A 27697-nucleotide genomic window follows, 5' to 3' on the forward strand; every position below is an offset into this window, starting at 1 on the left:
AAGTTTGCGGATAGTTCATCGGTGGTAATAGGATTGAGCTTATTTGTAAACTTTTTATGCAAAATTGGAGAAAACATATGTGCAAGAGCGTGTGCATATGTGTGCAAGACTAACCAGAGACGGATCTATAATAGACCCACAAGGGGCAAATGCCCCACCTAAAAAAAATTATTTATACTATTTTGATCATAATTTTAAATTTTTTGGAAATATCTTTTATATTTGCCTCTTTTCTAATCCTTAAAATATCTTCATATATATTTTTGCCCCATCTGTATAGAATTTATGACTCCGTCCATGAGACTAACTATATTAGCAATCAAGGTGGTCATGTTAAGTTATTAACTAAATTTTTGATATGCGTCATTCGCAATCCAGATATTTATCATTTTCACCAAATCCTTTGTATGTATATTTATTCATACTATTTAACTTTCACTACAATGGAATTACTATCATTCTTTTCGAAAAATCTTACAATTAATTTTTTTTGAAAAATCAAGTGATCACTCTACTTTAGTGGAGTACTTCGTCTATCACAAATTTACCAAATCAAAACTAACAACATTTTTACGGATACATTATACATATCCACATAGAATTTAAAAACAATAATTATGAATTTAGTATAAAATTATTAAAGCATTAGAGTGAGAAATTAATTCTATAGTATTAGTTAAATATTGATAAATATTAATCCCTCTGTCCACGAATAGTTCCATTTTAGTCCGTCCGCGAATAGGAGTCCCGGTTTACTTTAATCATAAATGGTAATAGGGTCACACCTTCCTATAACTCATTTCACTCACATTTCATTTAAAAATACTACAACTGAGACTCATATTCCACTAATTTTTTTCCGCCCACTTTTTTTAACATTTTATAAAATCCGTGCAACCAAGAAAGAACACAAATAGTGGATCATAATATTTGGTATGAAAAATGATAATTTTTATCATTCAAAATAAAAACAAGATTATTGGCTATTAATTGTGGATGGAATAGTAATTTTAATTTATAAATATATAAGCTGTAAACGTGGCGATTATTTTGGAGAGGTTTAATAGTTTAATCCAGATAAATTGATTTTAAGAAAACTACTATATTTGGGCTCCAAATAAATAAATTATTTGGTTAATATATGGGCTCATTTCAAATAATATTGGGCTCATGAAAGTTATATGTACGCCTTATTAAGTTATTGGGCTTTTAAAAAAAGCCGAAATATTTCAAATAATTTCACTTTAATAGCCCTTCCATTTTGGGCAAATATAAGGTAGGTGTTAAAGATAATCACTTACTTATTTTCATGGGAATCAAATTTAAATTTCAAATTACGAAATTAAATGCTATTGTGTGTATTTGTGGATACCCATAAATAATACTGACCATATTACACAAACGGTAGCATGAAAAATTTATTAATTATTGCTTTTTAGTTTCATTTTCACACTAATCCGAGTTGTGTTTAATATCTCCAAATTATTTAAGGAAGTGTAAATGTAATTTCACTTTATTTCTCAAAAGTGAATGCTACATTCCCATTGGTGAAAAGTGGTTTTTTTCAGATACTCTATAAAATTCTTGTTTTGTGAGACTATTTGTAGACGTGAAGAGGTTTAAATAAATCAACACAAAGTTGCTTTACAAAGGTATTGGTTGATTTCAATTTGAATGTTGTGTTAATTTATGCTTATTTTAATTATATCTCAGTTTGTACATGTGGTTTGTAGATCCAATTTTGATTATTCAGTAGATTTGAAGTCTACAAGTCTCACAAATGTTGAATTATTAATGTTTTATTATATTTTGTTATTTATTTGTTGAATTGTTGATTCTAGCTATTTGATGAGATGATGATAGATTCAGATTTGAAATTTTAGGTAGATCCAAATATTGCTACTTAGTAGTTTAAGTGTAATAATTTTGAAAATGTTCATTTTGATTATTGAAAGTGGATTTGAAGTCTATTAGTTTGAAACATATTTATAATGTTTATTATTATAGTATTTCGTTTTTGTGCAGCAATTATTTGATGATTTATTAATGTTGTTTCGTGATGAGATTGTAGATGCGGATTTTCAATTTTAGGTAGATCCAATGTTGTTTTATTTAGGGTTTTGAAGTGTAATAGTAAGCATCTAGATGAGATCTATAAGATTTGCATTTTAAGTAATTAATGTTTATTATGTTTAGCGTTGTCGTGTAGCGAACGGATGAATTTTGTCGCTTTTTGATGCATGTTCAGTTTAATAAGTTCGTATTTAATCCAAAAGTGTAAGACGTGTTAAGAACGGTGTAACTTCAATAAATACTTCATATTTAAGATATTTAATTTATTGTGTTGTCGTGTAGTAATTTGATAAATTTTTGTCGCTTCTTGATGAGATCTATAGATGGACATTTGAAGTTATTAACATTTATTATGTTTCGGTGTTGTCGTGTAGCGAATTGATGAATTTTGTCGGTTTTTTAGTGCGTGCTGGTCAATTTAATAAGTTCGTGTGTAATCCAAAAGTGTAAGACGCGCGTGTTAAGAACGGTGTAGCTTCAATAAATACTTCATATTTATGCTATTTAATCCGCACATTTAAGTTTGATTATTTTCAGCAATCATTACAAGACATGTATTTTACTTGTAGATGGATTGTTTTAATATAGATATTAATTGTTGTTGTATGAATTCCTGAAAGTATCACACAATTTCTTCAAAATTAGTTTTTGTTTTTAAATTAAAATAAAGTGAAGTTATTGTTTTTGAATCTAGTTTATTTTATACTATATGTCATATTACATAGAAATTTTTATATTTTTCTAACATTGGTCATGACTTAGAATTCGACTCTTTTGTATAACATTTTATAACTTTTTTTGTGTATATATATAGTATTCTCAGAAACAATGGAGCAAGGATCATCTTCACAAGATTTCTCTGCTGAAAGAGAATCAAGATACAGGTAATTAATAACAAAAATGTTTAAGTTAATATGTGTATAAAGAATATTTATAAACATAGTATTATTCATACTCTAATTATTTAAATAAATTTGTAGCATCCCTCAAATAAGTCAGTATCAAACTTCAAATGTTGAAGGTGCACCAAATTTTTCACAAAGCAGGCAGACACAATTTTCAGGAGGTCCATTACAGGTAAATTTTTAATAATACTTTTTCTATTTTCACATGGATTTATATATTTGTTTTTTGATGAATAATTAAATATTGAGCATTGTGATGAATTTAATGTTCTAATTATGAGAAGGGGGAAATGCTGTCACAATTTCACGGAGGAAATTTAGATCTCTCTGCTGGTTATTTACAATCATTTGATCAACAGATGTAAGTGCTCTCTTGCTTCTACATATATATAGGGACCATTGCTATATAAATTATATTTTTTTTATTAACTTCTGATTAATCCCATAATTTTTCTCAAATTTGAAAGTATTAAAATTGTTAACTAACCTATTTCATTTTGATTTTATAATAGATATCAAGCGAATCAACCATTTAATACTGTAATGATGGCCGATGAAGAAGCACAACATGACGAGATGATGAATAGATACGACATATCATTGTCAAATATGAATCCTGAATTTCAACTTTTAAGATCTTCATCTACAAATAGAGGGATGCAAATTGGATCCTCACAAACACTTGTAAGACATATGTAAATCCTTATGTTATGTGTGTTGTATGTGAAATGTTGTGTGTCGCATCATGTATGTATATGTTGTGTTTTGTGTACGTGTGCAGTGCGCACGGTGTGCAATGGTGTCTGTTTGTGAATGTGCAGTGCATCATTTGGTGTGCAATGTTGTGTGTGTTGTGTGTGCGTTGAGTGGGATTTTGTGCGTGTTTTATCTATCATAACTTATATCATAAATTCTTTTTAACATATTATAGTAACTTATATAACTAAACAAATTTTGTCATGTTTATGATAGGTACCATTTGAAAGCTTGGGAATTGATGCAATGGTAAATACTGAGATACACAATGCTTATTCGGTGCCTCGTGCTTAAAAACTGAAATGAAATGCCAGGTGAGAAATTGGAATAAACAAATTTCTCCATGTCTATGATAGGTACCATTTGAAAGCTCAGTAATTGATGCAATGGGAAATACCGACAAACACAATGCTTATTCAGCGCCTCGTGCTCAAAACACTGAAATGACACTTGGGGATTTGGATTCCGCATGGTAATATTCTTGTGTGACACAAAATATTAATTGAATAAATGAGAACTAAGATTAAGTCCACATGTTATATTATTAATGTAGGCCAACGAGATCCCAAGGTTTTTCATATCCATTGAGTACACCCAATGGCTTTGACATCTCCAATAATTGGACAAACCCTGCAACACCAGCACACAAGGTAAAATTGCTAATTAATTATAATAGAATTAATCTCACTGTATATCATTATAAAGTTGTTTAAATAAAAAATATGTTTCTATTATTCACTTATTTTTGCATACAGGCATTGTATGAAAGCTCGATGTCTGGTTTATTAGATGACATTGCAGGCCAACATAGTTATCCGGCACAACAAGTGCAGCACAATGTCACAACTGTTGTATCTCCTATTCCAATTAGGTAACACTGAGAGTTCAATGCGTAAATTAGCGTTAGAATTGAGAAAGATGTATAAATACGAATTATGCACGCATGAGTTTGCGGATAGTTCACCTGTAATAGGATTCGAACCCTTGAGCTTATTCGCAAACTTTTTATGTGCAAATTGGCGGAACATATGTGCTAGAGTGTGCATGTGTGTGCAAAACTTATTATATTAACAACTAAGGTGGTCATATTAACTAAACTTTTGAAATGTGTCATTCTCAATCGATATTAATCACTCTCACCAAAATCATTTGTATGTATACCTATTCATATATATTATATAGCATGTTGATGTTTAGCTTATCTTTTAATTAAAACTAACTTTATGTGTTACATAGACCGGTTAGTATTACTCAAGGAAGTCCATATCAAATGAATACAACAAGTGGCTTCTATGCGAGTGGTTCTAACGCTCCCTCATCATCGTCGTTGAAGGTACGACTTTATACATAATTTGTCTGATGTATACAATTTCAATGCAAAAAAACTTTTTCTGGATTAAATTTATCTTGATAAACTATTTTTTTTGAAAAAACTCTCCAATTCCCATGGAGTGTTTCACCACTACATTTTTATGTTTAACTTCATATTTTATTTCATCGTACATATATACATTTATTGCACAGAGGAAAGTGCCTTCTCAAGATGAGACAACTCCAATTAACCAAAGTTGGAATTCAAATTTTGGTCGAGGTCTCCATAGGTACAGTTCAGGCTACAACAATGGTGAAAGGTATTCAAAATTTACTATCATAATATTTACTTACATTTTTAGTGAACTCTGCTCGCCAGTTCTTATTAAATCAAACGTGATGCATAGGTACTCATTGTATGACAAGAGGTACGAGGATGTCGGCCTTCCTCTCGACCCCCATTTACGCATCTTCATGGCTTCAAATGGAAATGGTAAATTTATCTTTATATGGTCAATGTAAATTAGTGCAATTATTTAGTACATATATTAGTGCAAATATTTTAACTATGAATTTAGTGCAATCAATTCTTACCTTCTCAAAAGTTATGGGCCTTTTTAAATGTGCAGCACAAAAGGGGAAAAACGAAAATATTTCAAATATTTCAAATTAACTTAGATTATGCTAATCCGGCTAATCCAGAACGGATACTAAAATAGTTGAATTAACATTAATTTCATTTTGGTCAAATAAAAAGTAGGTCGTTACAGATAATCACACACTTAATTTTAATGAATTATAAATTTAAATTCAAATCTCGTATTAAATGCTTTTTGCTAGTATCTGTGGATGTCCATTTTACAGACCAGATTGTACAAACGGTATCATTAAAATTAATTACTAATTATTTTCAATTTCATTTTTACCTAATCCGTGATGCGCTTTCATGTCTATAAATTATTTAAAGAAGAGTAAATGTAAATTCGTTTTATTTTGCAAAAAGTGAAGGCTACAACCCCTTTGGTGAAAAGTGATAATTAAGTTGCTTACAAAGGTATTGGTTGATTTCATTTTGAATGTTGTGTTAATTTATGTTTAATTTTAGTCAAATCTCAGTGTTTATCTTTGGTTTATTGAGATCTAATTTTGATTAATTATTCGGTAGATTTGAATTTAATGGTTTTAAGCATTTCGATTTATTAATGTTTATTGCGTTGCTTCTTGATGAGATGATGGGATGCACCAGTTAAATTTTACTAGATTCAATGATTGATTATTTAGTATAGTTTCGAATTAGTATTGAGCATGTTATTATTAGAGTTTATTATATTTATTATCAGTGTAGTAATTTGATGAGTTTGGCTTGTTGGTGACTGATGAGATCTATAGATGCACATTTAAAATATTGAGTTTGACTATTTAATTAGTAGTTACTCACAAGCATGTTGAATGAGTGATGGTTATTACTCTATATTTCAGTGTTGTCGTGTAGCGAGTTGATGAATTTTTGTCGCTTTTTGATACATGCTTCTTGATACGTGTTCGTGTCTAATCCAAAAGTGCTAGACATTGAGAAAAATTGTGATTTCAATATACTTTATATTTATGACCTCTAATATGGATTATGTTTATTTTCAACAATCAAAAGAAGACATGTATTTTACTTGAAGATAGAAAATATTATTATAATAATAATTATTATTATTACTATTATTATTATTATTATTATTATTATTATTATTATAGTTCTTGATGGTATATCTATTTTCACAAAATTAGTTTAGTTTTAAAATAAATGTGAAGTTAGTGTTTTAAATCTCGTTTTGCATTATTTACTTTCTAATGACATTTGTTCATTTTCAGAGTTATATTAAATATAAATTTTTGTGTGTGTGTATATAGTATTATTCTTAAAAACAATGGAGCAGGTATCTTCATCATCAAAATCACTATCAAATTCAAATCAAAGAAGGCAAAGCTTTAGTGATGAACTGCATGATATTGTGAATTCATCTTCACAAGATTTCTCAGCTGAAAGAGAAACAAGATACAGGTATTTAATTAATAGCACAAATATACTTAATAATGTGTATAATTAATTTGTATATAGTATTATTCATACGTCTAATTATTATTTAAATAACTTTGCAGCATCCCTCAAAGCAGGCACCCACAATTTTCAAGAAGTCCATCACAGGTATTTATTTTCACATGAATATTTATGTATTTATTTAAATATTATATAAATTAAATATCATATTTATATATGAGAAGGGGGAAATGCTGTCACAACTTCATGGAGCAAATGTGGATCTTTCTGCAGCCTATTTTAATTTACAACCTCGTCAACAAATGTAAGTGCTCTTCAGCGTCTAATATCGTACTTTATTATTTATAAATAAATAAATAAAAGAATAGTTGGTTTTGCAATTTTAATGCTGAATTTTGATTTCGACTATTCTCCTTTTGTGTGGAAATTTCACCAATTCTTTTGTGAGAAAAGTAAAATAAAAGCAGAGTAAGTTATATTTCAATAATTGTATATTAATTGTCTCGGATTTTCTAAAATTGGTAAGTAATATAGTATTTTGTTCGACTTTGTTGTAGATATCAACCGAATCAGTCTTTTAACGGTGCAATGATGACCGGTGAAGAATTACAGCATAATGAGATGATGAATAGATACAACATGTCAATATCAAATATGCATCCTCAATTTCATTTGATGACATCTCCATCTATAAATAGAGGGGTGCAAATTGGATCATCGCAAACCTTGGTAAGACATGAGTAATCCTTTGTATATTTTTTACTTTGAACCAGATGTCTCATTTTATACATGTGCAAGTGTTTGTGTTGTGGTGTGCATGCGACCTGTGTGCAATGTGCATTTGAGTGCATTATGTGTGCAATGTTGTGTGTCGTATGTGATTGAATGCGGCCGTTTTATGTGTATGTATAGTGTGAATCGTGTGTGTGTTGTGTGTAAGCGCAGTGTGTGTTTGGAGGTAATATCATTAACAAATTTTGCTATATTCATGATAGGTGCCATTTGAAAGCTCAGGAATTGATGCAGCGCTAAATATTAACATGCACAATACTTATTCAGTGCCTGATGGCCAGAACACCGAAATAATATCAGAGAATTTAAGGTAATATTATGTGCGAAACACTATTAATTAAATTGCATATGTTGAAACTATTATGATTTTGGTACTCATAAATCATAATTATCAATTAATTAATGATAGATGTACCTTTAGGCCAATGAGATCTCAAGGATTTTCATATCCATTGAATACACCCAATGGCTTTGACATGTCCAACAATGTGAACAGCCCAGCAACATCAACACCCAAGGTAAATTGTTAATAATAAATCATTACCAAGTTGTTTAAACAAAAAAAATCTATTTACATATTTCACTAATTTTCATATACATAACTTATGCAGGTACCATATGATAACCCGATGTCGGGTTTATTAAATGTCATTGCAGCTCAACGATGTTATCCAACACAACAAGCGCAAAACAACGTTGCAGCTATGGAATCTCCACTTCCAATTAGGTAACACTGAGAGTTCATCTTTAACAATAATCGTCATTCTTTGTATCTATATTAATTCATTACACATACAATGTTGATTTTTAGCTTATGTTATAATTTTAATTAAAACTAACTTATGTGTTACCTAGACCGGTTAGTACTACACGAGGAATTCCATATCCAATGAATACACCAAGTGGTTCTAATGGCCCCTCATCGTCGTTGAAGGTATGATTTTTGCTCACATAGTGAGATCGTATTAAGATTTCAGTGCAAGAAAACTTGTCAAATATTTTTATGTTACATTCATTTTTTTTTCAACAACACATGTAATATATTCATTTAAATTGCAGAGGAAAGCGCCTTCACAAGATGGCACACCTCCAAATGACCAAAGCCGGAATTCCGACTTTGGTCGAGGTCTACATAGATACAGCTCAAGCTACAACAATGGGGGGAGGTATTTAAAATTTACTATCCAATTTACTCGATTAGTTACCGTTTTTGATAGACTCTACTCACCGAATTTTACTAAATCGAATTTGATATCTAGGTACTCATTGTACGACAAGAGATATGAGGATGTCGGCCTTCCTGTCGACCCCCATTTACGCATCTTCATTGCTACAAACGGAAATGGTAAATTTTACTCTTTCCACCCCTTTAAATAACACATTTTCCTTTTTAAATGTTTACACATTTTCTAAAATAGAAACATCATTATTCGAATGTATTTCCATATTGAATTTTATAATTTTTCAGGATATGGAGATTCATCGTCGAGGAAAAGGGACTGATTAGCCGAAGGTGTCTTTTGTTGATGTTAGGTGATATTTGGATAATCTGTATTTTGAATTATTGTTTCAATCTTGTATTTTAATTTAAAGCTACACTACACTTTTTTTTTTTTATAACTTTGGAGTATTATTTTGTTTAAAATATCTATTTTCATTTAACATCTTTTTGTCCCTGGAAATTGATTTTTAATATTTTAAGCTCATTCAAACCTTTTTCTGCATAGAGTTAAACCCTAGAATTAGATGTGACAAAAATGTAGAATAATATGAAGTGGAAATCTTGAATTTGTTGAGCCAAAAAAATATTTCTAGAGTTTCTATAATAATTTACAATGGTTATAGACTTATAGATAGCTATTAATAACATTGGTCATTTATACTTCTTAGAAGAATGCATCAATGATCACAAAACAATGTCCCAAATCATGGGACAAAAATCATAGATTAGACAAAAAAGAACATTGGCTGAATTTACATCTCTTCTTGTTTACTATGTCAATTAATTTTGGCCTCTACATATTGTTACAAAGCCGCCTAGGGCGGATCCATCGCCAAAAAACTCAATGCAGCCACGGCGTCAGAGATCAAAGGGCGAACGGCCGGCTCCTCCTGAAGGCACATTGATGCCACCCCGATCGCCTGATTCAAGCTCGTTATAGGGTATTGACTTTCCAGAAGTGGGTCCGCAATCTCAGGAAACTTCTTCGGGTTCCTGAGAAACGGTTTCACCTGGCAAACAAAACCATAAAGTAGTTATAAAGCAGTTATAATGTCAGTTGATTGTACGGTTGTCGTTGCCTTGGGCCCACAAACCATATACTACATAAATGGATTACCGGACTGGGCCTGCCAAAACACCCAAATTTTTGCTAAATAGGGAAATGACTCTACTATGATGGATCATCCCAAAATGAAAAAATAACTCCACTACTATAGAACGGAGGGAGTATTATAAGTAGTCTATTCCAAAAAAATGAAACTACTTTTTCACAAAAAGCTACTCACATTTATTTTTTTAATTTTTTTAAAAAACAATTTTTTCAATCTACGTGCCCGAAAGAAACATGTCATGTCATTTTTAATGAGACGGATGATAGTATGTACTACTAGGTTAGTAGTTTTACTCACCCAATTTCCGAGAACTTGCTCCTCCGTGGGCCTCTGGCTGTCGAAGGCTCTCCGGCCCGTGATCAGCTCCAGCAGGACGACGCCAAAGCTATAGACATCAGCCTTCACTGTGACCTCCCCGTGCATCTCGAACTCGGGTGCACAATAACCATATGACGAGACCATTCTGGGCGACACATTCGGATTGGTGCCTCCCTGCAGGAGCTTAGCCAGCCCGTATTCCGACAGCTTCGCGGTGTTCGTCTCGTCCAGCATGATGTTCGACGCCTTCAGATCGCGGTATATGATGGGCGGGTTGGCCTTGTCGTGCAGAAACTCGAGCCCTAGAGCTATCCCGTACGCTATCTTAACTCTCGCGGGCCAGTCTAACGGCTTTCGATCCCCTGCAATATCTGAAGGAGAAAAGTCCATTTCAAAATCTTGTTCAAAAATTTGAAATTAGGGTTTGGAGTTTACCAAATAGATGCTTTTCCAAAGAACCAGATGGAAAGTAATCATAAACTAGAAGCCTTTGATCTCCATCAGCACAATATCCAATTATTTTCACCAGATTTGGGTGGTGAAGCTGACTTAATTTCACTATTTCAGTTTGGAAATCTTTGCTCCCTTGTGTTCCAGTTCTGTCTAGCTGCCTAACAGCCATGACCTGTTGAGAAACAACTTGTTTTTTTAGGTAGAATTTTTGTTTGAATAAAGATAAAATTACTCTCAAATTTGGAGATACCTAATCTTTTCCTAATTACTCCCTCCGTCCCAGTTTAGGAGTTAGAATTAGTTATGACACAAGTTTTAAGAAATTGATGGAGTGTGTAATAAATAAAGTGAGTTGGTGGAAAGTGAGATGATTTGACTTTTTGGTTTTTCAGTTTTTTTGTTTATTTTTATGTAGATAATGACATTTGGGTGTAATTTTGATGAATAATGAGGTAAAATTTTATGTATGGATGATTCTAAATGTGACTCCTAAACTGGGACAGACTTTTATGGCAAAATGTGTCTCTTAAACTGGGACGGAGGGAGTACTATAAAAGGGTAAAAATATGTAATACTAGAATTATCTATATATTCTATCTGTCCCAACGAAGATGTTCCATTTTCTGGTCAGTCCCAACGAAGATTAATTACACTTCAATTTTTGGAAAAAATTGAAATTCTCATGAAAAAGTTACCTGGCCAGATTGAAGGATTCCTTTATATACTCTTCCAATATCACCTTCTCCAATTAGACATTCTGGTTTGAAATTTTTTGTAGCTGTTGCAAGGTCGCGGAAATTGAACGCCTCTGCCTTATTTTCGTCGTCGTCACCATCATCTGCTGCAATTGCCTGCGAGTTCTTAGCACCATGTCCAGGAAATGGATGTCTTCTATGGTGTATTGTATGTAAATACATGAACAATACTCATATTTAGATTTTTGAAGTCACTATTTTTTTGGCAAAAAAGAATATACACTTCTAATTTTTAAGTTTTGGCAAACACAAGTGTAGCCTACAAGGAGCTCAACTTTTTATGAACGACACAAGTTTTATCGGAAAAATAGTAAATTGTGGGGAATTGAATAAATTGGAAAAAAGATAAAGATTAAGAAACGAGTAGGAGAAAGAGAAAAAAGTGGCGAGTCGAATAAAAAAACGAAAAGACACTAATTTTTGTAGAAAGACCAACACATAAAAAAGAGACTATTGTTTTTGGACAAATCAAGTCTTAATTTTATTCATTCTCACAATATACTTAATAGAATGTTGGAAGGATATTGTTAAAATTCTAATATCTTGTCCCACATCGGCTTGGTGATGGTTAGCACTAGCGATTGGCTCATTCCTCTTACTCCCTTTGATTTTCCCTCTCGTAAAACACGAGAAGAAACCCATTTCTCTAGAAAATCCTCTTTCACGACTTTTATCGAACACAATATGTGCTATGATTCTAGGAATGGATATGTTTCCGGTAACCTTTCAATCCGCATATTGTTGGAAGAGGAAATGGGCCTTCAACAGACATTCAACAATTTTACTAAACATTTGATCATTTGATTCCGGAAAATGAGGGAGAATTTAATGGACAGTAAATTTGAAGGTTCACTTTTTTTTATTGGTTTAAATAAAAATGAATGAAAAATGGATTATAAAATTTATTTATATATTAATTTTAAGTAAAATAAATTAGTACTAGAATATACTACTTACTTTATATCTATTTAACAAAATTAAATAAGTTGAATGAGGTATTTATAGAAAGTACGAAAAGGAAATACCGTGAGGAGTGCGTTAAAATAACAACACCTCTTAGAGCATCTCCAATGGTACATAGGCCAGCAATAGGCTAGTCATTCTCTCCCCTGCCACGTCAGCAACACTAAAATATCTACCCTTCGTTTGTCGTTAGCGGACCGAATATTACTAACGCCACTCCAATATTAATCTCGACAGATCACCGTACAATATTTAAGTGATACACAGCGTATCGCCGGTTGTACCTTCTTCCTGGCATTAGAGAATCTCTCTTAGCTGTTGTGGCGGACTCTGCAGACTTACGCCCATTATCGTCTTCCTGACTCCTCCTCTCCCCAGCATCATTTTCTCTCTGAAACAACAATGGCTGCGAGTCTCTCCTTCCACCAATTCTCGCCGCAGACATTTCAGGCGAGAGACTGGAGAAGGAAATTCAGCCCTGCTGTTAATTTGAAGTCCAATGGTACAATGCGTGAGGCGTAATGTACAACTAAGCTGGTTGTTTTCGTGTTTATCGTCTATTATTCGTGAATATAGATTGAATTTGCAGGGAATTCCGTGGTTAGTTGCTCGGCGTCGGGTAATGGGAGAGGAGCTCCCGGAGATGATGCGGTGAAGGATGTGGAGAGGCGTTTGGAAGAGAAGCGTAGGGCGGAGCTCTCGGCGCGAATTGCTTCCGGAGAATTCACAGTCGAGAAGCAAAGGTAAAAATGTGGATTTTAGGTTGTACTGTGTGCTTTATTTGTAGTACCATTGGGAAATTGTTGAAACTCTTAGAATTGGGGATTTTGTGATTTTTGAGGTATTGTATGTTATTCATTAATGTTGCAGTTTGTTTGGATGTGAAGTATGATAGGTTTGGTTATGCAATTATTTTCTTGTGTAATTCCTTTTCTGGATTGTAAATTGCATTCTTGTTATGATTATAGCTTTCAATCGCAACTCGAAAACGGTTTGTCGAAACTGGGCTTACCGAAAGAGATAGTTGAGTTCATAGTCAATGTCACCGGGGGTTCAGGGGACTATCTGAAGATTCCTGAGGCAAAAGGATCGATAGGCGCCATCAGAAACGAGCCGTTTTTCGTGCCATTGTATGAGCTTTACCTAACTTATGGTGGAATTTTCAGGCTAACATTTGGTCCTAAGGTTAGGTTCAGTTTGATTGTAGTGTCTGTTTTCGTTTGAATTTATGCTTTGCTGAGTAACTGTTATGGGGTTCTGTTGCAGTCGTTTCTAATAGTATCGGATCCTTCAATCGCCAAACATATATTGAAAGACAATCCAAAGTCTTATTCGAAGGTATTGCAGTTGCAGAGACGAGATGTTTCTGCTTCGTTTCTTGTCTACTTCTGAACGTTTTGATTTCAGTATCTGTTTGTGAACTGAATTGAGTTCGTTTTCTTTGGTTTCCGACCAGGGAATTTTAGCTGAGATTTTAGACTTTGTAATGGGAAAAGGACTTATACCCGCTGATGGGGAAATATGGCGTGTTAGAAGACGTGCTATAGTGCCTGCGTTGCACCAGAAGGTAGTGTGCAGATGGTGCAACCATTATTATCCCAAAAAAAGAAATAAAGAAATACACGAGAAAGATTTAAGGATAATGTGATCTGTAGTATATATGTCGTTGTAACTGATACCACTTTACGTTGTTCCTCTTAGTTTGTGGCTGCAATGTTTAGCTTGTTTGGAGATGCGACTGATAGACTATGCAAAAAGCTTGACGCTGCTGCATCTGATGGCGAGGATGTTGAGATGGAGTCTCTCTTTTCCCGTTTGACATTAGATATCATTGGGAAAGCAGTATTCAATTATGATTTCGACTCTTTAAGTGTCGATACTGGAATTGTTGAGGTATTGGCCTGGCACGTACTTAGCTTATCATTTAGGACCATTTTATGTGAAACCAGCTCTCATACTCGCTCTTTGCTACAGGCTGTTTACACTGTTTTACGAGAAGCAGAGGACAGAAGTGTCGCGCCAATTCCTTTCTGGGACATTCCCATATGGAAAGATATTTCGCCAAAGTTGAGGAAGGTTAATGCTGCCCTGAAGCTAGTGAACGACACATTAGATGACCTGATTGCAATTTGTAAGGTAAAGTTCGTTTGTCTATTTCCGATTCTTGTTTCATTCGCTATGTTCTTGGTGTTCTGCAATAAATCTTTACCTTTCTTGACCTATTCCCCTCTTCCGTTTTCAGAAAATTGTAGATGAAGAAGAACTGCAGTTCCATGAGGAGTACATGAACGAACGAGATCCTAGCATTCTTCATTTCCTATTAGCATCTGGGGATGATGTACGGAAGTAGTTAATCTTTCTGTCTATTTATAATACATCACTGAATTTTCTGGTAAGATCCTCATCGGGATAATCTGTAGGTTTCAAGCAAACAACTCCGTGATGATCTGATGACAATGCTCATAGCTGGGCACGAAACATCTGCTGCTGTGCTGACATGGACATTTTATCTTCTTTCACAGGTATTAACGCCAACGGTGGTTGTCCACAAATACTCAATGTTGTAAAGTGGAGTATATGATTCTAACATTTCGTTTCTGTCTAATTGTTTTATAACTTCTAGGAGCCTAGTGTGATGGCCAAGCTTCAAAAAGAGGTTCGTCTCTTTGCCCATTTTACCTCTGGCTCCGAGTCTGACGATGATCACTTCAATTAATATGTATCTTTGAAACTGCTGCACAGGTCGATTCAGTTCTAGGTGACCGATTTCCAACTGTCGAAGATATGAAGAAGCTAAAATATACAACTAGAGTTATCAATGAAGTGAGTAATGCCCGTTCAACCAGAATATCGGTTGCAAGCTATCTCTGCATTTCCCATATCTCAATTTTAACTGCTTTTATATTTTTCCAACTTTTGCAGTCATTGAGACTCTATCCACAGCCTCCTGTTCTAATCCGCCGTTCCCTTGGTGATGACATGCTTGGGAAGTACCCGATTAAAAAGTTAGTTCTTGATAACCACGAAATTGTTGTGTATACAAAATTTTACAGGTTTTGATTAAATAGTTAGTTCTCAATAACAGTGGCATTTTGCTACCTGGAATGAGAGTGTCGCATTGTCTGTCGTTGAACTATGGGATCGCCTCTTTGCATAGACAGGACCTTCTCTCTTTGTATCTAAACGAAGTTGGTGTTGCAGGGATGAGGATATATTCATATCTGTGTGGAATCTGCACCGTTCCCCTCATCTCTGGGAAGAAGCCGACAAATTTAATCCTGAAAGATGGCCTTTAGACGGCCCTAATCCAAATGAGACAAACCAGAATTTCAGGTCTGAATCCTCAGCTACTATCTTTGTGTCCAAATCTAAAATGACTATTTGGCATATGGCAACTCACACTGTAATTTTCCGTGGATAATGCAATCCATCTCGGTTTGATGTATGAAATCTGAGGTTTCAACCGCCTGGTCGACGACAGAACAACACGAACACAAAAGAAATGATCATGTTCACATTTTAATATGTCATGTATTTTCATTTCCAACTGATAGTCTGATATCTCAAACAATCGTCAGCTAATGCGAGGAATTTCACCACTTTTCTGTTGCAGCTACTTGCCATTCGGGGGAGGGCCAAGAAAGTGTATCGGAGACATGTTTGCAACGTTCGAGGTAAACTATTTCAAGCCCTGCCATTAGTCAGATGTTGAATTGTGTTTTTATTGCTTAATCTGCTCATCATATCATAGTCACATTGATGTTAATACCGCAATCATCTTCTTCGATTTGCAGACTGTTGTAGCAGTCGCGATGCTTGTCCGTAGATTTGATTTCCAGCTCGCAATTGGTGCCCCTCCAGTAAGATATCTTCGAAAATCATACCCAATCGCGCAGCATCTACATCACTACCATGTGTTTTTAGTCCATTTTATCGCCCAAAGTAAACGCTTCCTTCTCGCTCTTTGCAGGTCAAGATGACTACTGGCGCAACTATCCACACCACAGAAGGTCTGAAAATGACAGTTACGCGAAGGCAGCGAGCTCCTGTGATCCCGAACCTGGACGTCTCGACTATGAGTGTGGACTCGCCACCAAACACTCAAGAGGCAGCCTCAATTTCTTAGAGAGAGAGAGATATTAGTGAATCTGCACTTTGTTACTTCAACTACTCCAAACTCTATATATAAATGAATACATTACATGTGTATACACACATTTTTATACTCGTTCCGTCTCAAGTTAATTGATTCGTATTTAAAAAATAATAAAAGAAACCCCCTATATAGTAAAAATTATTTATATTATAAAATTACCATAAACAAAAAAAAATTAAGTGTATCACAAAACTATAACGTGAGATACGCTGTAATTAATATTGCAAAAGCCTTATACAGGTACAAATTAAATTCTCTAGATACACAATCTCTTCCTATAAATTCAACTAACGATTTCTATTATACATTTAAACAAAACAAAAAGCGTTACTCAATTTTCAACTGCGAATAACGACTCTGTTTCCTGTCTTAAAACAGAGCTTCTCTCAGCGCCCATTCTTCCAAGCCAGATCTCTTGACTTTTCTCTAACAAAGATAGAATTTCTGCAAAAACCCAGGTGAAAAATTCAATCTTTGTTCTGGTATTTCGCTCATTCCGCTGCTTGTGATCGGAAGATCGCAATCTCGCATGCCTAATGCGTGTGAATATGTGATCGTTTTGTTCCTGATCCAATTTGATCAGAAGAGAGGGAATTCCGCTGATTTTTTAAATTGGGATTTCTGATGCAGATTGAGCTGAACTGAATTGAACTGAGGGGATAAAAGGTTCGGCAGGGATGTCGGGCAGCGCGCCAGGAGACCTTGTGGCGCGGGCATTTGAGTCGATGCTCAAAGAATGTTCTAACAAGAAATACAATGCTCTTCAATCCTCCATTCAGACGTATTTGGGTGCGTTTGTATCTAAATTGTGCCTCTTTTGCTCAGCATTTGGGGCTGTATGAGATAAATATGGTTGTGGTGTTTCTTGTTTAGTTTATGTTTTTGATTGGTTGGCCAAACTTGATTGAGTGTGGAGGTTAGTTGAGTTTGATTTTAGATTCTATAGGAAGCGGTAGTGTGGAATACATGTAAATTGAGCTATTGTTTCACTTGTGGGAAAGTAAGTTATAGTGAAAGTAGAACTTGTGGGAAAGTAAGTGATAGTGAATGTAGAACTTGTGGTTATGAGACACACCAAAGCTCCATTAATTTTCCAATCTTTTTTGGGGGTTTTGTTTTTATCTCCGATTAATATTCGTCTCGTCTCCTCTTTGTTATTGTTTTCCATCTTTCGCCTATGTATTTTCTGTTTTAATATTTTTATTTTTCTTATGTTTACGCTTTACCTATGCTACTTTATGTCACATGGGAATGTGTTCTTTTTTATTCCGTTGGTTTTGGTGGTGGGGGAGTGTTGGTGGATCAGTAAATTGGGTTGTTATCGTACAACAGTGCCTTACTCAGCAACGTTTTGACCGCGTGTTTCACACTTTTGTGCTGTTAATGTGGATTGAAATCTCTCAGACTAATATATGTTTTCCGTTGTCCTTTGATGATTCAGACGGTGGAAAGGATTCCAATCAGCAGTCAAATATTGGCGAGACTAAGCAAGATTCAACGGCAGCTCCAAAGCAAAGGTGTTCTAGCGACAGTGAGATTTTAGGTTTTGGTACTCTTGGCGAATAATGTTATGAAAACCTCATCCTTGTATCCATGAATTCTCACTGTTGTCGAACTGCATTTCCTAAATAACTGGCGTGGATGCTGATGAGGAGCAAGAAAAAATGATTATTAGATGGGAAAATATGCATCCGAAATAATTACTACTCTCGTATGTAGGTCCATGAAAGTGTAGATATGCACTCTTACTCATTGATATACATAGATATGCCTGAATGTAGGTTAAGTGAAGTTTAGAATAATTACTTCCCTTGGTACAAAACTTAAATGAAGTCACGTGCCTTCAGAGCATCAGTGATGTAAAATTGATATCAAGTTATAAAAACACCAAACATTGAGTTAATGATATGATGGTTAGCATATCATTGGTTTTCATCATAGATCGTTGAATCTGTCATCATGCATCACCTACGATTATACATTTTGTTGTGAATTTTGTGGCATGTTCTGGAATATGTATTTTGAGAGAGAGAATTAATGCTTGGTTGATATATGTTCTCAAATTATGTGTTGTGGGAGAGAATTTTGAGGGGAAGTAATATTTTTTCACCATTTTCTTAGAAATAGAGATACATAAGTAGTTATGCACGAAGAGAAATATAGATGCATAAGTTTCTCCCTTAGAAAAATGGTTAATTTCTCCTGACGTATTTACTACAATCCTGCTTCTTTATCTCTGTTCCATGTAGTTTCAATCTGTACAATGCTTTTTCTCAGTGGTTCATTTGAACCTGACTCTGGAGGTGAAAAAAATGAGGGAGCTGAATCAGCTGCTAAGGATGCCGAACCTACTAGCAGCAGTGGATCAACCACAGCAGTGTCAGATTCTGATCTTGTTCTGGAACCTCTTAAGCTTGCCTTTGAAACGAAGAATACTAAATTGGTGGAACTTGCATTGGATTGCTTTCATGTACGTCATCCATTTCGTTCATACTTATATAGTTTGTAGAAGTTTCTTTTTGGGATAGGCTATTTAAAATTCAGTACTTGCCAACATGAAAGTTGATATTGATATGTTGTGGTGTATGGCTTATCACATTTCACCTCTAGGGCATGTTGATTTGGTTTCACCTCAAGGGAATGAATAAGAAATGTTATGGATGTAATGATCAGTTACATTTCTTCTTCTTTTTTTCACACAGAAACTCGTTGTTTACAATCATCTAGAAGGTGATCCTGGTATTGATGGCGATAAAAATTCAAAATTGTTGACAGACATACTCATTATGGTTTGCAGCTGTGTGGATACTTCAACACCTGACAGGTACATGTATTGATACAATAAGACTGAGTGGCATTTGACATTTCCCGAGTATAATAACCCTATAAAATACAATGCAGTGTCACTCTTCAAGTAATGAAAGTTCTTCTTACTGCCATAGCATCGACGAAGGTTCGAGGTATTTCACGTTATGGGCTCAATTATTGTTCAATTGTCCTAATATGATACTCCATATAATATGTGGAAATATACAGTTCAGACTTATCTCAAGAAAATATAATTGATATGCTGTAATCATTTGATCTCTTGTTATGCAGTTCATGGTTGCCCATTGCTCGAAGTCATCAAAGTTTGCTTTAATATTGCTAATACTAGGTATCTTCATTTTGTTATCCCGATTTGTTTGACTTGTACATCATCTAGTGCTAATACTTCCTGGCATGTTTAGCAAGAGTCCTATAAACCAAGCAACAGCAAGGGCATCACTGACGCAAATGCTCAGCATCATTTTTAGACAAATGGAAAACGATGCGGTATGCAATATATTCTTATACAAATTCTTTTGCATAATTCCAGCACGGGTAGAGTGATTATACATGATGGAACATATACATCCTTTTCATTCAGGTATCTCCGGAATCTTCTAAAAACAAAGATGGTCAAATGGAGGACCTAGAAAAGTCGCTCAGTAATCATAATGACCCAAAAAAGACTACAGACGACATTATAACTGTGAAACATTTAGATAGTACACTCATTGCGTCTGGTGAAGGAATTCAGAGTCTTATAGGTGGCACTGATATAAAGGTATATCACTCGCATTGATATGTTTATATCTTTCTTGTGCAGTTTGATGATATGTTTATACATTTTCTTTGTTAATAACGCTCTTTGAGGTTGTTTATAGATATCTCATATCTGCAGTTTTGGTCAAAACTCCTCTATGTATAGGGTCTCGAGGATATCCTTCAGAAGGCTGTGGATCTTGAAGATGATAGTAAACTCGAAAGGTACAGTCGCAATCTGAGTTTGCAAAAGTGCATGATTACAGTCGCAATCTGAGTTTGCATACGATGATAGTAAAATTGCTGATTTCTTTCAGTGGAACGGGTCAAAAGAGCATGAGTATTGCACAACGTGATGCTTTACTTCTTTTCCGTACTCTCTGTAAGGTTTGTGTATCTGGATGCAATCTTCTTACATTCTAGTCCTAATTTTTTTGTCCGAACATTTTTTATTAATCTAGCAATTTGCTTACAGATGGCTATGAAGGAGGGCAATGATGATTTTACTTCCAAAAGTCGTATTCTATCTCTTGAGCTTTTACAGGTTAAAGATTTCTTATATTTGTTTTCCATCACCCCCATCCCAAAAGAACTATAGAATAGGGCAATAGGCATAAATTAGACTTTTTGTCGGTGCAATAGTTTGTTTTGGGGGAGTGTTTTTTCTTTGATAGTTTTGTTACAGATAATGAAGGATATGTTTGCATCTTATAATGATGATGCTGCACTGTTAATGTGTATTAACGAAGCATACTTCATGTGGATTTACAGGGTGTATTGGCTGATTGCGGTGTCTCATTCACAAAGAATTGTCAGTTTGTTGACTCATTAAGAGGTCACCTTTCATTTGCATTATTGCGGGCGGCGGTTTCCCAGTCTCCTGTGTTATTTCAGGTATGTTATGGTTGTGCTTTGACACCCTTTACTTATTGCTGTTAAAGTGCTAATAGTTTTGTTTCATGTCTTGCTAGCATGCAGCGGGGATTTTCTCAGTTATTTTGTTGCGATTTAGGGAAAGTCTCAAGGTCAAACAAATTTCAGAAACATTGCTCATCTTGTCTTAAGCAAACGAAAGCTTTGTTTCACTTGCCCTCTCAAACTGAACATATTAATCCTTTTACAGGCTGAAATCGGAGTTTTCTTTCCCATAATTGTTCTGAAAGCTTTGGATGGATCAGATCTTAATCAAAAGCTAGTTGTACTCCGGTATGCTGTTGTCTTTTGAAACAAATATTGGAATATACGTTGCTCGAGTTCTTGCTCTGCTACCTTGTGTCAAAAGCAGCTCATGTTGGCTTTTAATTATCATTAATAAAATTTGCCAGGACATTGGAGAAAATCTGTAAGGATCCTCAGACGCTTGTTGACCTGTATATAAATTACGACTGTGATAATGAAGCACCAAACCTGTTTGAAAAGATGGTATGTGTCTTGTGATATAGGATACTTTCCGTGTACAATCCGTATTACTTTATCATCATACACTTTTTTCTCATCTAGGTTGCCAATTTATCCAAAATTGCTCAAGGTACTCAAAATTTGGATCCCAAATCTTCTACCGCATCCCAGACAGTATCAATTAAGATATCGTCTCTTCAGGTCTATCTCGAACATTGCTTGCCCCCTCATGATCTTATCATTCTTACTTATGAGAGCTCTCCACATTGTTGTGTAAATTGACATGGCCTGTTTGCGGGTTGTCGCTCTAGGGTCTCGTGAATATTGTCAAATCACTAGTAATTTGGGAGAAGGGGCACAGAAAATCAGATAATCAGAACGAGGACAATAAATCCTCTGAAGCTTTAGCTAGAAGATTGGATGGATCAAAAGGTACGGGAGAATCACTGAGCAATTTTGAGGGGTTAAAGGTTTATAAGTCCACCATGGAAGCTTCTGTCTCTGAGGTATGAAAATTTGCTAGTTTAATGAAATTATATGGCATTTTCTTTTCTCGGTGGCCGAAACTGTCCAGAAGCGATTTCATACAAATGAGTGCAAGTACTGCTGAAGAATCTGCTCCTCAAGAACTCTTGGAGGAGATATATGATAACATTGTAAAAGAAGAATTAGTAAATAAAGATGATTCAGTGGAATGTTTGAAAAACAGCAAGTACAAATTAGAACTGAACGGGAGACGCGGCCTACTCAATGTTCTCAATCTGTCCTTTCCTAGAAGGATATCTTCGAGCGATTCCATTCCCGAAAAAGAGGCTGTTCTTAATAAGATACATGCTGTGATTAAGGAGCAAGGCGACAAAAAAGGTGTCTTTTTCACTTCAGACAGGATTGACATTTTACGTCCGATGGTTGAAGTTGTAGGATGGCCATTACTTGCTACTTTTTCCGTCGTCATGGGTGAACCAGACAACTCAACATGGATTAGTATTTGTATGGAAGGATTCAAAGAAGGTGTAGTTATAATGTTCGCGCTCGGAATGGACACCATCCGCTATGCATTTTTGACTTCATTACTGAGGTAATTCTCAAATTATGTTCTCAAACACTGCATAATAGTTAGCACTCTATTCTTGTTTATGTCATGTAAAGCAGTCTTAGGCTTTCATATCAGCATTAACATTAAGAACAAAGATGATAAAAGTTATCCAAGCTTATTCGGTTGTGTTTTAGAGTTTTAGTAGACAATTTCATCACTTCTTGATAAATCTGTGTGGTAGCTTTAGGAATGAATGGAATGTTTTGGTTGGAGGGATTTAATTTGAAGAAAGGATTTTGATTGATTAATTCCACCGGTATAATGGCAAACATATCTCGAAACTTTTACATGATTGAAAGAGGCATAATAATATCTTATAAATTGATTGCAGGTATAATTTCTTACACGCGCCTAGAGATATGCGTGAGAAAAATGTAGAAGCTCTACGGACCCTTCTTGATTTGTGCAATACCCATATGTATGCCCTCCAAGACTCTTGGTTAGCCATTCTGGAATGTATTTCGCGTCTTGAATATATTGTTTCTTGCCCTGCTATGACTGCAACCATCGTGCAAGGAACAAATCAAAACTCTAGAGATGCTATTCTTCAATCTCTGAGAGAGCTCTCAGGAAAAGCAACTGAACAAGTCTTCTCCAATAGTGTCAAATTGCCCAGTGAATCAGTGGTTGAGTTTTTTTCCGCTTTGTGTTATGTATCAGCCGAGGAATTAAAACAGTCACCAGCTCGTACTTTTAGCTTGCAGAAGATTGTTGGAATTAGCTATTCCAATATGACTCGCATACACATGGTAATCTGATCACCTTACAAATTTATTTTCATTTACAGTGTTTTTATTGAATGTGCTGCGTTGGTCCAGCAAGGATATGCATCTATCTTCACAATCAGAGGGTTGGTTACCCATTCTCACAATAATTAAGGGTTCGAATCCCGTAAGGGGTAAAAAATTTATTTTGTTAGTGCAGTCAACTGTACTAGGAATGTATGTAGTGACTTTATACATTCAGTGCAATGTTCTCGCAATCCTAGGATGATTATGGTCCTAATTGTTCTATTTCCAGGTTTGGGCTAGAATATGGACCGTCTTAGCACAACATTTCATCTTTGCTGGGAGTCATGCTGATGAAAAAGTTGCAATATACTCTATCGATTCTCTACAACGGCTCGGAATGAAATATTTGGAGCATCCCGAGCTTGGACACTTCACTTTCCAGAAAGGAATTCTCAAACCATTCGTCGTTCTCATGCAAAGCAGCAAAAGTGAATCCATAAGAAGGCTTATATTAAGTGGCATCGTTCAAGTATGTTTGCCTTGTACTATCTGATCTTTTGTGAATTTATATTGCTGCTTCTTTTGATATCAATGTATTCTAGTTAAATTAAACAGATCATAAGATCAAGAGCTGGAATTATAAAATCTGGATGGCATAGCATTTTCATGATTTTCACTATGGCTGCCGACGATAGCCTAGAACCCATAGTCGAAAGTGCATTTGAGAATATTGAACAAGGTTTGAGGCCGAACTTTCTCTTTTCTCTTGCGTATATTGCTCAATTTAGAAATGTTCGTGTCTAACAAACAGTGCTGCAGTTATATTGGAGCACTTCAATCAGGTTTTTGTCGACTGCTTCATGGATTGTGTGAACTGCCTGATTGGATTCGCCACCAATAAGAGCTCAGTTGACATTAGCTTGAAGTCCATTGCTCTCCTCCGCATATCTGAGAATCGTCTTTCAGAGGTCTGTTTTCAAGTACTAATAATTTGGAATGTTTTTATGGATTTTATGTAAATTTGTTACATAAACCAAACTCTCTTCTGATGAATCTAGCTATTATTTGTTGCTCCTCGTTTCCAGGGCCTTGTACCTGTTGGTTCTCTGAAATCTGTAGATAGCACAGTCGACGAAACTTGCAAATTAGCCGAGCATTATTGGTTCCCCATGCTGTCCGGTCTTTCTAGGCTTATATCTGATCCGAGATCGGAGGTCAGTAATTGTGCACTCGAGGTTCTATTTGATTTGCTGAACGAGAGAGGAAGCAATTTCTCTACGGCATTTTGGGAGAGTATTTTCCAAGGAATCCTTTTCCCCATTTTTGACCATGTGAGACATGCTGGAAAAGATAATCTTATGTCTTCCGAGGATGAGTGGCTTCGTGAAAGCACTGTCCACGCTCTCCAGTTGCTGTGCGATCTTTTCAACAGTTTTTACAAGGTATAGTTATTTCCATGACTACTATGCTATTAAACGTTTCTAAAGAATTCGTTTACTCAATAAATTAGTGATTACTGTCTCTGCTGCTGCTACTAAATTTTGCTTGAAAAAAATAATCTACTTCAACTACTATTATAATATCGCATGAATTTATGTGCTCAAGTGTTTTCTTGTTTTTTCACCTTTAATAAGTATGGTTAATTACGTTTATCTTATTTTCCCTGTCTGATTTTATATGGAGTGTTCATGAATTTAAAGATGGAGTTGTGATGATTGATGTCCGTTTAACGCAGGATGTGTGTTTTATGCTGCCCCAACTGCTCAGTTTACTGTTAGATTGTGCAAAAAAGACCGATCAATCCGTTGTTTCAATAGCTTTGGGTGCATTGGTTCATCTGATCGAAGTTGGAGGTCACCAGTTCACCTCCGATGACTGGGTTACTTTGTTGAAAAGTTTGAAGTAATCTCTCTCTCTCTCTCTCACACACACACACACCTTTTTATTTCTAGTTTTGTTGTTAAATTGACTGATTGCATCTGAGCAGAGATGCTGTGCATGCAACACAACCGCGTGAGCTTCTCAACGATGCGAGTTTCGAGAATGGGAAGCATCGCAAGGTATTATCAGGAGACTTGGACAGTGGTGTTCCGGTATCCGGAGACTCATTGCATAACAGTCATGACACAATCCATACAAATGGGAGTTCCATGGGCTCAACATCCTTCAAAGCTAATGGTGCTGAAAACGCATTGGCACAAGATCAAGAAACGACGCGCGCAGTGGATATGGAGGTATCTCAAGGTTAGTTGGGCAGTAATATGTTTAAAGAATTTTTTTTATCAGTAAATAGCACCAATTTTATAGAAAGTGACGGTGTTTTTTCTGTAGGCCCGCCGTCACCATCTGTTGGAGCAACGGACTCCGAAGTCGGAAGCCTTCAGCGTAGTCAAACATTTGGACAAAAAATTATGGGGAATATGAGGGACAACCTGTTAACAAGAAGTTTTACGTCGAAACCAAAGAACTTTACATCTGATGCAGCAGTGCCGTCTTCTCCATCCAAGGTTCGTTTTTCCAATGCAGAGTTCTACAGAAAGGTTGGCTAAAAATGAGCCCTCGACTAGGAAATTCAAGTCTTTGGCACGTTTTTGCTTTGTTACTCTCCCGATTTTATGACATGTAATAATTTGCTCCTCGACAGGCCTCCGTTGAATCTGCTCCGCCAGGAGCTGACCGCAACTAGCATCTATCTCAACATCCTGCTAAAGACAACGGCAGCAGTTGCAGTTCAAGACGACAAAGCAGCCAAAGAAGAGAAGCCGGAAGGGATAGCTGAAGAAAAGCTGGTCTCTTTCTTCGAACAGGTACTGAGAGAAGCATCTGATTTTCAATCTAGCATGGAAGAGACAGCGAATATGGAACTCCATCGAGTTCTTGAACTACGTGCTCCTATAATTGTGAAGGTAGCACACTCTATCCTTAATTGTGAAGGGAAAAATTATGATATCGTATGATGCACTTTGTTTTGCTCGTTCGTTCGATTTTCTAAGCTTAATGCGCGGTTTTCAGGTAATGAAAGGTATGTGCGAGATGAATCCCCAGATTTTCAAGGATCACCTCAGAGATTTTTACCCTTACATTACAAAACTCGTCTGCTCCGAACAGGTTAGTTTGTTCGCTGCAAGCTCTACTTGCATAATCTATCAAAGATATAAGATGTAATGTGTAAAGATCTTATAAGTTGTCATGAAAAAAAAAATAGAAAATAGAAATAACAAATTATAGGGAGACAGAGAAAATAGAAAATAGAAATAACTTACTACAGTAAGAGTTTTTTGTAAATTGATTGTTTCTGATAAAATAGTGAAAACATAAGATGGTGTTGATGAATATATTTTATTGGGAGCCTATTTTTCCATAGAAGCTTATTTTGCCAAACACTTAACAATAGTTTACATGCTATTTTAAATGAAATATCACGAGTTCGAATATCACCATAGGCTCGTTGCTCAGGGCTCGTTTCAAGTAGTTGTATTAGAGCCAGGTTTGCTCATTGAATAGCGGTTGTGGTTTTCTTTTCGTGCGCACGATCTTTTTTCCATGATTCTAACACGCGATTAATTCCCTTGTAGATGGACGTTCGCAGTGCGCTTGCAGATCTATTTAGCTCACAGCTCAGCACGATGTTGCCCACCGGAGACGAAGAGTGATTGTGAATTCAAATACGATCACGACTTATGTTTGTTTCTTCCTGCTCCCAACTTTAAAAATTATTCTATTTTTTGTAGAATTTTTACTTATATAATCTCACTGTAAAAAAAATTATTCTATTTTTGTAGAATTTCATACCTCTGCTTAAGGCCATATCTATAGTAGAATTTACTAGCTAGATTGATTATAAGTGGTCATGGAGGCTTGGAAAAATTGGATTTTTGAAGAATAGGATATGTGATTACAGTTATATTGAGTTGGTGTTACCGTGTACATTTATGAATTTGTCAATTAATTAGGTTGCTAATAGGTCCAGTCCAATAATTATACGTATGAAAAGAAGAAAAACCTTATTCAATGATTCTGTCATGCAAGTTACAATTAT

At 35.2% G+C, this 27697-nt stretch overlaps 3 protein-coding genes across 4 annotated transcripts; 2 read left to right on the plus strand and 1 right to left on the minus strand.

Annotated features, from left to right (window-relative positions):
- Positions 1-9765: 9765 nt before the first annotated feature.
- LOC125214611 (probable serine/threonine-protein kinase PBL26) lies at positions 9766-11909 on the minus strand. The gene is made up of 4 exons (XM_048115707.1): positions 11688-11909; positions 10975-11164; positions 10519-10910; positions 9766-10119 (listed from the first exon to the last, which is right to left on the minus strand). Exons 1-4 carry the CDS (start codon positions 11907-11909, stop codon positions 9925-9927), a joined length of 999 nt encoding a protein of 332 aa, XP_047971664.1. The 3' UTR covers positions 9766-9924.
- Positions 11910-12999: 1090 nt separating this feature from the next.
- Positions 13000-16935, plus strand: LOC125208877 (protein LUTEIN DEFICIENT 5, chloroplastic). 2 transcript variants are annotated; one of them, XM_048108374.1, is made up of 16 exons: positions 13000-13212; positions 13300-13453; positions 13679-13895; positions 13977-14048; positions 14167-14277; positions 14412-14603; positions 14685-14846; positions 14953-15048; positions 15131-15232; positions 15334-15366; positions 15453-15533; positions 15633-15715; positions 15912-16043; positions 16324-16384; positions 16505-16570; positions 16681-16935. In XM_048108374.1, exons 1-16 carry the CDS (start codon positions 13113-13115, stop codon positions 16834-16836), a joined length of 1818 nt encoding a protein of 605 aa, XP_047964331.1. In that variant the 5' UTR covers positions 13000-13112; the 3' UTR covers positions 16837-16935. The 2 variants fall into 2 exon arrangements, with proteins under 2 accessions (XP_047964331.1, XP_047964332.1); XM_048108375.1 differs by having other exon boundaries at positions 13067-13212; positions 13287-13453.
- Positions 16936-17271: 336 nt separating this feature from the next.
- LOC125214619 (brefeldin A-inhibited guanine nucleotide-exchange protein 5-like) lies at positions 17272-27568 on the plus strand. The gene is given in 31 exon segments (XM_048115718.1): positions 17272-17324; positions 17497-17655; positions 18308-18383; positions 19144-19336; positions 19569-19690; positions 19768-19826; positions 19966-20023; positions 20097-20181; positions 20276-20455; positions 20600-20658; positions 20751-20820; positions 20909-20977; positions 21205-21327; positions 21405-21458; positions 21557-21639; positions 21759-21855; positions 21934-22032; positions 22143-22337; positions 22395-22909; positions 23259-23676; positions 23948-24187; positions 24274-24397; positions 24478-24626; positions 24744-25100; positions 25394-25560; positions 25646-25902; positions 25990-26169; positions 26171-26198; positions 26303-26564; positions 26671-26766; positions 27234-27568. Coding segments are annotated over 30 exon segments (4605 nt in total). The 5' UTR covers positions 17272-17324; positions 17497-17543; the 3' UTR covers positions 27312-27568.
- Positions 27569-27697: the final 129 nt, after the last annotated feature.

Source organism: Salvia hispanica, chromosome 3 (assembly GCF_023119035.1).
Source record: "Salvia hispanica cultivar TCC Black 2014 chromosome 3, UniMelb_Shisp_WGS_1.0, whole genome shotgun sequence".
NCBI classification, from domain to species: Eukaryota; Viridiplantae; Streptophyta; class Magnoliopsida; order Lamiales; family Lamiaceae; genus Salvia; species Salvia hispanica.

Excerpts from the sequence above, each read along its gene's own strand:
- LOC125214611 (XM_048115707.1), bottom strand. The coding sequence starts at position 11,909 with ATGTATTTACATACAATACACCATAGAAGACATCCATTTCCTGGACAT. Across the intron at positions 10,911-10,974 it reads TTTGGAAAAGCATCTATTTG|ATATTGCAGGGGATCGAAAG; the intron begins GTAAACTCCAAA and ends TTTCTCCTTCAG. Across the intron at positions 10,120-10,518 it reads AGCAAGTTCTCGGAAATTGG|GTGAAACCGTTTCTCAGGAA; the intron begins GTGAGTAAAACT and ends TTTGTTTGCCAG.
- LOC125208877 (XM_048108374.1), top strand. The coding sequence starts at position 13,113 with ATGGCTGCGAGTCTCTCCTTCCACCAATTCTCGCCGCAGACATTTCAG. Across the intron at positions 14,049-14,166 it reads ATCCAAAGTCTTATTCGAAG|GGAATTTTAGCTGAGATTTT; the intron begins GTATTGCAGTTG and ends GTTTCCGACCAG. Across the intron at positions 16,571-16,680 it reads TCGCAATTGGTGCCCCTCCA|GTCAAGATGACTACTGGCGC; the intron begins GTAAGATATCTT and ends CGCTCTTTGCAG.